This window comes from Thamnophis sirtalis, unplaced genomic scaffold (assembly GCF_051295495.1).
Source record: "Thamnophis sirtalis isolate CommonGarterSnake01/CBP01778 unplaced genomic scaffold, rThaSir2_p1.2 scaffold_15, whole genome shotgun sequence".
Taxonomy (NCBI): Eukaryota; Metazoa; Chordata; class Lepidosauria; order Squamata; family Natricidae; genus Thamnophis; species Thamnophis sirtalis.
Genome location: NW_028261395.1, coordinates 5,156,146 through 5,168,528, shown reverse-complemented (window position 1 = coordinate 5,168,528; position 12,383 = coordinate 5,156,146). Strand labels below are relative to the sequence as shown.

Genomic DNA, 12,383 nt, shown 5'->3' with positions numbered 1-12,383 from the left:
GCTCCTCGCCCCCCCCCCCTCCCCGCCGATTTTGGACTTAAGCAAATAAACCTCCGTCCTTTTGATTGTATTGGCCTAACCCCTTTCTTCCTTTTAAAATTTCTTTTTTATAAACACGAGCTGCCGTTTTGAGTACATTACTGATGGGAGCACTCTCATGGTTAAAAGAAAGCAGGGGAGCCAAACGCAGTCTCTCTTTTCTACCAGAAACGGAAGGCAGAAAGCAACGCCTTTGAACGCCAGGTCAATGGGACTCAATGGAAGCAGATCCTTCTAGAAACAGTGTTTCTCAACCTTGGCAGTTTGAAGATGTGTGGACTTCAACTCCCAGAATTCCCCAGCCAGCAACTGCCAAGGTTGAAAAACACTGTTCTGTATAATGGGAATTAAAGGGTTCCACCACAAAACCGCGGTAGACTAAAGCGCGGTGACAAAAACGCACCGTCAAAACCGCGCGACAACAGCGCGCCGACAGAAGCGCGCTGTAACATAACCCTAAAAATAACCCTAAACCTAACCCTAAACCTAAACCTAACGCTAAACCTACCCTAAACCTAACCCTAACCCTAACCCTTACCTTAAGTTAAATCGCACTTCTGGTGGTGCGCTGTTGTTGGTGCGCTTTTGACATCGCGGTTTTAGCGCCGTGGTGTTGTCGGCGCGCTTTTGATGTTCGTGGTTATGTCGTGCCACGAATTAAAGAGCTACTACTGATGCTTCTGAAATTCAGATTCAGCAGTAGTGGTAGCCAAACAGTATGATTCTTTTCCCCCTATTCTGAAAAAAAAGATACGAGGGGGGTGCTGGGATGTTAAATTTTAGACAATTTGTTAAAGAGGATTATTTTTGTTTTGCCTAATGAGGGTTTGTTTTTTTGACTACCTGCTTTGCAGCTGTAAAACATTTAACCATGCTCCTACATTAGGATTTATAATATTTTTCCCCCTCTCATTTTTCATTTTAACAATGTATGAGTGGGGTTTTTTTTTTTTTAACTGCATGGCACTTCGGGCTCTGACTTGTAGAACAAAGCTAATAAACAGTAAATCTAAACGACATCTGATGTTCCCTTCACCACATGCATTACTGTTTCTCTGGTGTATTCTGTGCCGTAATATAGAAGGATGCTTAAAAGGTGTAGGAGGGGTATGGAATGCAAAAGGCTGGAGGTAACATCTGCGCTTGCAGAAAATGGCTTTTAGCATTAATCCTCCCATGTTGGGAGGCTGGCTCAACATTATTTCGTTTTTCTTTTGTGACGATACGGGAATCAATTTCCCCACATTAATTGACTAACAACCCTACACATCGTATCAAGGAGGGGTTCATCAGCTTCTGTTTCTTCCCCAGTTTGATGGGCTGTGATGGAGAAGGCTCCGGGATAGATCTATAATAGCAATACAATTATCTCTGCCTGGGTATATACATTTAGTTGGCTTATCTCTATTAAGAGACGGAGTATATATCAGTCCTGATCTTTTTCAAGCTTGGCTCCTAACACAGCGTGGCACGACAAAACCGCGCTCGACTAAACCGCGCCTGACGAAACTGCGTTGCTGACGTCATCAACAGGGCGACAACAGCGAGCGCGGAGAAAGAAGGGTGCTTTAAATAGCGCTTTGAAAGCAAGCCGATTCAACTTAAGGTAAGGGTTAGGTTTAGGGTTAGGTTTAGGTTAAGGGTTAGGGTTAGGTTTAGGGTTAGGTTAAGGGTTAGGATTAGAGTTAGGTTAAGGGTTAGGTTTAGGGTTAGGTTAAGGGTTAGGTTTAGGGGGGTTAGGTTTAGGGGTTAATTTTAGGTTTAGCGTTTACAGCGTGCTTCTGTCTCCGCGCTGTTGTCGCGCTGTTGATGACGTCAGCTACGCGGTTTCGTCGAGCGCGGTTTCGTCGAGCGCGGTTTTGTGGTGGAACCCTAACACAGAGGTTGAAAATTCAGCATCGTGTAGTATGTGGCATTTCAGCTGAGCCTCGTGCATTGTCGGAATCTCTTGTCCACTAAGATTTCTGGTAGGCATGGACACCTAATAACCAGTTGTCCCAAAGGTGCTTTTTCAAGACGGAACTGGACGTTCTTTGAAGACATTTCACTTCTCATCCAAGAAGCTTCTTCAGCTCCGACTGGAGGGTGGGGAATGGAAGGATTAATACTCATCGAAGACAGCTGGTTATTTGCCTTCTTTTAGAGAGTTGTTGAGGCCTTATCTGTGTTATCAGGGTCACTTGATTGGGTGCAAATGAGTCTGGAACCTTCTTGGCTGCATCCTTCCATTCCCCACCATCCAGGCAGATCTGAAGAAGCTTCTTGGATGAGAAGCGAAACGTCTTCAAGGAAAAAGAAAGAAACTTCAGTTGCCTCTTGAAAAAGCACCCCGCAGGGATTCGGACCCTCACCTCTCTCCAGGCCTTCCGAAAAGCCGTCAAAACCTGGCTTTGCCGGCAGGCCTGGGGGTGATGAGTTCCCTCCCCTCTCGACATGTATGGCTGTGCGACTGTTGTCTACTTTTATTATTTGTATTTTGTTTTTTATGTTCCCCTTTTTCCCCCTTGAATTGTTCGCCGCCCTGAGTCCTCCCGGAGAAGGGCGGCATACAAATAATAAAATTCCAATTCCAATTCCTTTGGGACAACTATGACCTGGATGACTGAGAATCTCCATAGACTTACAACCACTTTTTAACCACATTTTAACTCTTATACCAAATTCACGTGAAAGAAAGTTTATCCTAAATTTAAGAAGATCTACCACCAGCAAAGGAAGAACAGATTTTAAAAAAATTGTACACATACATACACAAACACAAACATCCTGCACAACAACAAATCCTCCATCGTATCAATCTAGAGCTGCCAGTTTCAGCTAAACTAAATCCTGACTATCCTTCCCCAATAAATGCGCGCAGCCGTGACGCTTCCCTTTCTGTTATATTTACACTAATATAAATATATCTGCCAGGAGCCATGTGGCAAAAGAAGGCAGGCAGGGCCAAGACAAAACTCATTTCAAGCTGAATTAGTAATTATTGATTAAAACTTATATGCCTGTAAAATAAGGTACCCATATATAAAACTAATTGTCAGCTGCGACTTCATCCCGTTGGTTCCACCACAAAACTGCGTTCGACTAAAGGGCGCTCGACGAAACCGCGTAGCTGACGTCATCACAGCGCGAGAACAGTGTGGAGAAAAAAGCACGCTGTAAACGCTAAACCTAAAATTAACCCCTAAACCTAACCCCCCTAAACCTAATCCTAAACCTAACCCTAAACCTAACCCTTAACCTAACGCTAAACCTAAACCTAATCCTAACCCTTAACCTAACCCTAATCCTAACCCTTAACCTAACCCTAAACCTAACCCTAAAGCTAACCCTAAACCTAACCCCTACCTTAACTTGAATCGGCTTGCTTTCAAAGCGCTATTTAAAGCGCCCTTCTTTCTCCGCGGTCGCTGTTGTCGCCCTGTTGATAACGTCAGTGACGCGATTTAATCGGGCGCGGTTTAGTCGAGCGCGGTTTTGTCGTGCCACGCATCCCGTTGAGTCATGTCAATCCCGTCGCAATGGCAGCCGAAGCAGCAGCAAAGAAGAGGCTGACACTTAATTTATTCTGCCTTCACATGCACCAATCATTCATTTCTCAATACAGTCTATTCTATCTATCCTATGCCCTTGCCCTCGTTGCCCTCCTTCTAGCAGAAGTTTCAAGAAAGGAGGAAGAAGAGGACAGGATGGGCATGGAGTAAGAGAGGAAGAGGTGAGGGCGAAGGAAGGAACAAGATCGTGGGAAAGCCGAACGGCGGCAAGCAGAGGAAGGAAAGAAGCAATGACTGTCGAAACACTTCTAAGCGTTGCATCAAGGGTTAAAAACTCATTAAATTACGAAAGCACACATGACTCTACTAATTCACAAGCGGCTTTTATTTTATTTTTTTGCTGAAATGCAATTGCCCGAAAGTAATGTGGAAGGAGTGAGGCAGGGACTTGGTAGGGCTGGAAAATACCAGGGAAGTTAACTTCGCGGTTTGGATGATCCAGCCATTTTCAACCCTTCAGTTCAGCTTTCCCGTGGCTACGTTTCTGTCGAATTCCCCTCCCCATCTCCTTTAATAACCGAAAGTTGCACATTTTCTATTGCCTTCTTCTCCATCCATTGAATCGCCTCTTTTTCAATTGCTTTTCAATCCGGGAACAAAATGAAAAGAATAAGGCGCATTCAGCCTCCTAGCGTGGTGTCACCAAACCCTGCCAGCAGCCAATGTCCTCTGGCTGTGGCCTTTTCCTTATAAACCTTTCCAGACTATGGAATTTAAGAGCCCTCCACCTCATACTTGAATCAGCGGGGGGGGGGGGAAATCTGCGCTGAATGGCACGGTCCTGGTTATTTATGTTACGCTCCTGCTAGTCCTAGGCATTGTTTTACTCTATGGACTTTGCTCTCCCTCCCTTGTCAGCATGTCATTTTGGGGTGAAGAAAACCCCCGAACCCTCCAACCAAAGCACAACAACCGAAGTGGTTTTTGCCTGCTGCTGTGTCTGTGTGTGAGTGTGAACCTGAGAAACTTTTCCCAATTCCACTTGTCTTCTTTAGCTTAGCAATAGCAATAGCAGCTAGACTTATATACCGCTTCCTAGGGCTTTTAGCCCTCTCTAAGCGGTTTACAGAGTCAGCGTATTGCCCCCAACAACAATCCGGGTCCTCATTTTACCCACCTCGGAAGGATGGAAGGCTGAGTCAACCCTGAGCCGGTGAGATTTGAATAGCCGAGCTGCAGAACTAGCAGTCAGCTGAAGTAGCCTGCAGTGCTGCACTCTACCCACTGCGCCACCTCGGCTTGTTGTGGGTCCTTCCTCTGAATGCCCTGTTTGGTTGCAACACAAATGGAACGAAGTGAGAAAAACAAAAAAGGAAACCTAAAAGGAACCGAGTCATTAGCAGTTGTTCTCCAGGCACACACATTTATTTAGTTTTTAAAATCTTCCTCTTAAATCTTAATCTTAATCTGCAAGCAGTATCATCAATGTTTTTGGGTTTAAGCAAAAACAAAAATACAAACAAAACAAAACCACCCCAGAAGCTGGCTTAGAATAAAAGAAAAAGAAAAGTCGGTTATTAGCTGGCATAAAAGGTTTCCACTTCTAAGCTAAAATGTTCAAGAAGATCTCTTTTTTCCCCCTCCTTCAAGACCAACTGATCCGCTAAATGTAATCGTTGTTCTTTAATTCACCCAACAATATGGTTAATTAAATCATTTTCACTTCTTCAGTTCAGTATTTTCACTTCTGGTTTATGAGGTTACCGCTTACAATTGTGCAGAATGTGTCGTTCTATGGTGCCGTTTTCAAACAGGAACTTCTGAGGTCTAATTTTTGCTGTTAGGAAACACATGCGCTTGTTAATTAACGTCCTGCAAAAATTTAAAAGAAGCGGAACAATTTGGGAAGGAAAGTATTGCCACTGAAATGTCACTCAAATTAAACCTGGAAGATAAAAGAGTGAAAGGTATTTTGGAGGAAAACAATTGCCTTGAAAAATACATATGGCATGACTGTGGGCATATTTTAGATATTTCAAATTAAGAAACCTTAACCTAAAGCAACAAGATTTGAACTGATTTCACGGTATGGTTGATTAGTTGTTTTTAGCAAAGACACAAATTCATTCAGCTGATCGTGATGCTCTCATTGTGGAATACATGTACTCTACCTCTTGCTAAACATGTTTCTTAATATTATTCTGTTTAATAATTATAGCCCACAGGAACTTTACATGAATTAGGATATAACTAATTTAATAAAGGTAAAAGTATCCTTTCTTCCCTTAATACAAATGAATGATCATTTCAATAAGTGGTGTTACTGGGATATGCATGTCAGCCTCTGCTTTGCTGTTGCTTCGGCTGCCATGAAACGGGGAGGGAGGGCATGGTATTTGGGAGGGGTTACTAATTGTGCTGGAGGAAGGTTCTGGAGCTCAGCTGCCTGTCGGACTACGCATGCGTAGGAGATTCCTGCCAGGACTAACGGCACCAACATTCCATCTTCATGATGCCTTTTGAAGTTATCTCACACCTGACACTTGGGAGAATTATGATTGGACTGTAACTGTGATGCCAAGGGGTGGGGAATGGGCTATTCTATATATCAATCGCTTTCGCGCCTAAATAATCAGACTTCGCTTCGCTATGCCTTTATTCATTTATAATTAGTAAAAGTACACTTGATTTCTACTCATGGAGTCTCGTGGTCTTCTTTCCTAATTATCTAATGGAGAGGATCTGACAATGCATTTGTGTTGTACTCCTATAACAGACCTGAAAAAATGAGTTAGTATGAAAAAAAGATTTTCAGTTCTTTATAAACTATAAAAGGATGATTAGTACAGTAAGGCAAATAAGAAAAGAAAGGGAAAAAAAATTAAGAATGGGACGGGGACAATATAAGCAGTAGGGTTTTTCTTTAAACAATAAAAGTTTCTTACCAGCTAAAAAACTTCTCCTTCAAATTGCCCTGAACTTTGTCAGCCTTAAAAGACTGGAATTTTTACTGCCAGACGAAGACTTTAAACCTGCTTTTCTCGGAGATTTTGCGATATCCCCGAGATCAGCAAGATGTAATCTTCCTGTTCACCATCTCTTTATGGGATGATTTAGGTCCGTTAGAACCCCCCAGCAATAAAAGTATCGAGTGCGATCTCAGAGCTTTGAGATCGCACATCATCTCGTCACGGCATCCAGTCTCCACACCCGCCCCCCCCATATAAGCAGTAGGGTTGATCAGTGGTTCTTGGATGTTATACCAGAAGGAATCTACCATGTTTCCCTGAAACTAAGATAGGGACTTATTTTCTTTTGACCCCCAAAATAAGCGCTTGGGTCTTATTATTTTTGAGACACAGGAGGTGGCAAGCATGGTCGCCTCATGTCTGCTACTGCGTCGCAATATTTTTGGGGAGGGCTTATTTTAGCGCATGCGCTCAAAAGCCCGATTGGGCTTATTATCTGGGAAGGTCTTATTTTCAGGGAAACAGGGTAGAAATGTTACAGATCTATCAGACTTGCACCAGAGGTGGTATTTAGCCAGTTCCGAGAGGTTCTGAAGAACTGATAGTGGAAATTGGGTGTTTGGTTGAAATAATAATATTGGCAAAAAAATCCATTTGTTAACTTTGTCTACTAAAGATCTCATTGGAAAGGAAAGAAGTCAATGAATATTCACTTTATAAACCCAATTAATAACTTTACGAACACAGATCATTAAAACAGACAGAAGAGCAAAAGAAAGAATCAAAGATCTAATCATATTATTAATAAGTTATAATAACGTTAATAAAGGGACTGAGCTTGAGTTTGAAATGAGAGCAGCTGGAAAGATTAATCAGTGAGTAATTTTAGGGTTGGAAATGAGAAATGGAAACTAAGATATGATACCTCATATAATATTTTTTAATGGGAGAGAAAATATTTCTAGTTCATTTCTATATCCTCGTTAAGGATATTTCTGGAAGTTGTCTTCCAGGAAGAGAAAGCCTATCCAACGGTCCCAAACAATGCAACGAAGCAGAAAATTGTAGAAGCAAAATACTTTACTGATTGTTCAGATCTGCCAGCACTTTCAAAAGACGTTTTCAAGTTGACTGTATCTCCTGAATTACCAGTTAAGCTACGAAAGAGAATGATTGAGAAGGGAAAGAGGAGCCAATCAGCACCAGCTTTGGCCCCAAAGACTACAGAAGAACGTAAGAACAAAACGAATAACTTGATATCCTTTAAATCACAAACCAACTGCCCCCCACTCCAATCTCAGATAATGATGTTTCAGTTCTGCTCTGTAAAGATTAGCGGCAAGAAATGTGAGCGTGCATTAATATGTAAAAGACACAGTCCCACGTTTTGGAGAATGGAACTGTTTGAAAACGGCATTTTTTTTTCTTCCCTTTTTAAGCCATCTGGCAATATGTTTCTTTCCTCAAAACCTAATGGAAAATCAAATAGCTTGTGTGGGCAAAATGTTAGCCTTCTGGCTGCTGCTTTTTAAAACGTGTTTGCATCAATGTCAAATAAGACATATGCCTGGTGTATTGTAGATATTTTCAAGGGAGAGGGATAATTCATGTGACAAGAAGCATTATGCGCTACAGTCCCCACGTGAAACAACTATCACTGGCCAGACAGAGACACTTGAAGAAGCTTTCACAGGTATTGCAATAGGTAGACGATTCCAAGGGGAATTGAGTTATCTTTTTAAACAGAATGCTTAGAACAGTGTTTCTCAACCTTGGCGACTTTAAGTCCTGTGGACTTCAACTCCCAGAATCCCCCAGCCAGCAGATTCTGGGAGTTGAAGTCCACAGGACTTAAAGTCGCCAAGGTTGAGAAACACTGGCTTAGAAGATTGAAAGAGTACTCCGAGATCTGCTCCATATTCCTGCCCAATAGAAGATAGCAATAGCAGTTAGACTTATATACCGCTTCATAGGGCTTTCAGCCCTCTCTAAGCGGTTTACAGAGTCAGCATATCGCCCCCACAGTCTGGGTCCTCATTTCACCCACCTCGGAAGGATGGAAGGCTGAGTCAACCTTGAGCCGGTGAGATTAGAACCGCTGAACTGCAGATAACAGTCAGCTGAAGTGGCCTGCAGTACTCCACCCTAACCACTGCGCCACCTCGGCTCCTTAATATTGCGCCACCTCGGCTCCTTAATATTCCTGCCCAATAGAAGATCCAGTACTGGATCCAGCCGTTATCGGGAATGTTCTCAGAATCTCTCTTGTTGCTGGCATTTGACATGTGCCAGTTTAGGTAAAGGAGGTACAATAGCTTTCAATTCCATCTATAAATTACCGCTGGACTTTCTCCATTCCCCATTTTTATTTCTAAAAAACACATTGTTATGAGCAACAATGGATGGGCAAATCCCAGGCAATTCTATATTGTTCTATATATCCAACCAGCAGCTGAACAGATTCCTTTGAAAACGTTGAGGAGAGACACGATGACTCTTTTGTAGTGGTGTGTAAGTGTGGGACTAAACGGATGGAAAGTGTAGAAGGCACAAAACTGAATTGGAGTGATTTTCAATTAACTGCTAATTGAAGTCTCTCGGTAGTACGTGATGAATCACTGACTTTGTCTGGAAGTTTAGTGCTTAGCTCTCTCTGCATCTAGGAAGAATGAACCAAGAGACTGGAATCTGATAAAATAATCTTCCTCTGCAAATACCAAGAAAAGATTTAATTCTATTTCCCCCTGTGTGATCTTTTGTTTGCCCAGGTCAGTGATCAACTTGCAAACGCTGGTCTGAACAACACATCTTGTTAAAATACCATTGTCTTAACTCTTTTTTATTTGTGTGTGGGGGAAAGGTGGATGGGAATAGGGTAATTTTCTGCCTGCGGGGAAAACCTTCAAGGTGGAGAAAGAAAATACTGGTTACTTGCGATCGTTTGTTATCCTCAGCTCCTGAACAGGACGTGTGGGTTGACAGTTTATTAATTGAGCTTTCTCAATGAGGCATTGTAAAGTTTTACGCTGACAAAGCCTGGGCTCCTTATTTATTCTGCATTAGAGCAGTGTTTCTCAACCTTGGCAACTTGAAGACGTCTGGACTTCAACTCCCAGAATTCCCCAGCCAGCGAATGCTGGCTGGGGAATTCTGGGAGTTGAAGTCCAGACGTCTTCAAGTTGCCAAGGTTGAGAAACACTGCATTAGAGAATGATCCACTCCACTCCACTTCTCGGTTGAACACAACATGCCGTAAAAATAATAATAATAATAATAAAGACCTAAAAAGATTCTGATTTTTGATATGGATGAAAGAATATTGTTCAGAACCACAGCCCTAAACCAGACCACTTTCTCCCCCTGCTTCCAAACTAGATTTACAATTGCAGTTCAATGAATGAGACTTATACTGGGATTTTCAGCTTAAGGCTCAATTACTATGTTAAGAGCAGAGATTACCATAGTGACGCCAGATGCTGAAATACAGCGATTCTTCATCTGATTATATTCACACTTTGTGGGGATGCTTACAAGTCGTAACCTAGCATTCGTGGAAATCAGAAAATTTAGTGTTACAGAGTTAGCTACTTTCTCTTTTCCATGGTAGTCTCTGACAACTTGAAAATCTTGGGGTTCCTTGGAAATGGTTTTTTTTTTAGAACGCACAATTATCTTGTCAAAAAAATACTGAGTTCTTGAAAATGCCTTGCATTCACTCTTCGCTCATTTAAATTTGTTGAAATTAATAGTTTTGGCAACCCAAATAAAAGGGAAATATATGACAGTTCACACTACCAGGTTAACAAATTCAAGTGAACCATATTTCTTGCGAGAGACACAAATCTACTTAGAATTCTTTGCTATCCTCTTAATTCTTTCATCTGTACAACAGAGAGATTTTAAGGTTGACCCATTTATAGGATTGCCAATGACACATTTTTTTTTTATCCCGATCAGAAAGAAATTGGAGCACAATCTTTGCACATATATTAGGAGGTAAGACCTATTTTGCTCGTTGTGGGAAAAGAAGGACAGGTAGTCATTTGAAATGCAATGGACGGCATTTTCTTTCTCGTACGAATTTTGTGAAAATCAGAGTTTACAATGGACTCTGAGAGGCTTTTGGTTGTTGTCTCATACCCAGGAAAATAATTACACCCATTCTACACATTTCCCATTCTTCCACAATTAGATAATGCAGCTTTTGTGAGTTTATCATGTCATTGTGTCGAAAAGCAATGCATCCTGCTTTTCTGCAGAAAAGTAACATCAAGGAAAACACCAATCTTACATTTTTTAAGACTTCAAAAACCAAACAGAGTCATTCTGTGAGGGAGATGGGTAGTTTCTAATGTTTATAAACTATTTTCTAAGATTCCTTGCCTTTTGTTCACATAGTGTGAGATTTTCAACAATTTAAGAGAGTAATCAGGGAGGAATACATCCATTTTTCCTAGATCACTTACACACAGTGAAGCCAGAAAACATTAGTGCCCTCATGGAAGGGCTAATAAATAAGCGACATGCATTTTTCTTGCAATAAATCTGTGCGACATTTCAAGACTTCCATTCTTTATTTATTTCAAACAGCCAAACACCTATTCATTAGTATATCAGTGTATAACTCATCATAAAAACGTACTGACATTCAGAGAGAAAACAATGAAAATCCTACAAACTGGCCTTTAAAGCCTTCACCACACTTATGGCCGACTCTATGCACCCGTCTAAATTGGAATGGACAAATCCATCACCTCCACAGATGAGAAAAGGTTTTGCGTGAAGAGTAATTTGTCCTGGACTGCCAGAGAAAGCTTCTGTAACCTGTAATAGAATACATACAAGAATGAGAAGCTACTAATTACACTTCCTAAGATTGAGATAAGAGGTATTTCAAGGAAATATACAAGCTGTAAGTAATAGCTTCAGTTTTAATAATGTCTAGAATAACAAATGTCTCATGCTTTCACGTTTTGCCATATTTTGGGCATTGTGTAGGCCAAGAACAGCAAGTAGACAATCTTGGCTAATTAAAATAAAGCTAAAATTGTGTCATTTAATATAGTATGGTTAATATAGTCAAGTATTAATAAAGCACTTCACTTATAAAATAAAGCAAGATTTACTGTTGTAAACATAGATCACAACCAAATGCATAGAATACAATAAAACAACAATAAAAGAAAATAGGGCAATCAAAAGAGCAATATGTAAAGGTAAAGGTTCCCGGTTCCACCACAAAACCGCGGTAGACAAAAACGCGATCGACGAAAGCGCGTACGTGACGTCATCACAGCGCAACGAAAACATCGCGCTGTGATCGGTAAATGTAAAATTAAAGCGAAAACCTTACCCTAACCCCCCCCAAACCTAACCCTAACCCTAAACCTAACCCTTAACCTAATGCTAAACCTAACCCTAACGCTCTAAACCTAACCCTAACCCTTAACCTAACCCTAAACCTAACCCTTACCTTTATGTGAATCGGCTTGCTTTAATTTTATTTTTATTTCAATTTTTAATTTTTTTCGTCGTGCTGTGATGATGTCACGTCGAGCGCGCTTTTGTGGACCACGGTTTTGACGGGTCACGAAGGTTTCCCTCGCGCATATGTGCTAGTTGTTCCCAACTATAGAGGCGGTGCTCATCTCTGTTTCAAAGCTGAAGAGCCAGCGCTATCCAAAGACTTCTCCGTGGTCATGTGGCCGGCATGACTAAACGCCGAAGGCACATGGAACGCTGTTACCGTCCCAATGAAGATGGTACCTATTTTTTCCACTTGTATTTTTACATGCTTTTGAACTGCTAGGTTGGTAGAAGCTGGGACAAGTAACGGGCTCTCACTCCGTTACGCGGCGCTAGGGATTCGAACTGCTGAACTTTC

The 12,383-nt window shown here is 41.5% G+C and overlaps 1 protein-coding gene across 1 annotated transcript in view; it reads right to left on the bottom strand.

Moving 5' to 3' along the window:
• Positions 1 to 11,054: 11,054 nt before the first annotated feature.
• The window catches only part of RNLS (renalase, FAD dependent amine oxidase), a 138,298-nt gene continuing 136,969 nt past the window's right edge, over positions 11,055 to 12,383 (bottom strand). Inside the window, exon 7 of the mRNA XM_087702182.1 lies at positions 11,055 to 11,323. Within this exon, the coding sequence (XP_087558308.1) occupies positions 11,171 to 11,323 (153 nt within the window). The 3' untranslated portion in view covers positions 11,055 to 11,170. The remainder of the gene's footprint in view (positions 11,324 to 12,383) is intronic.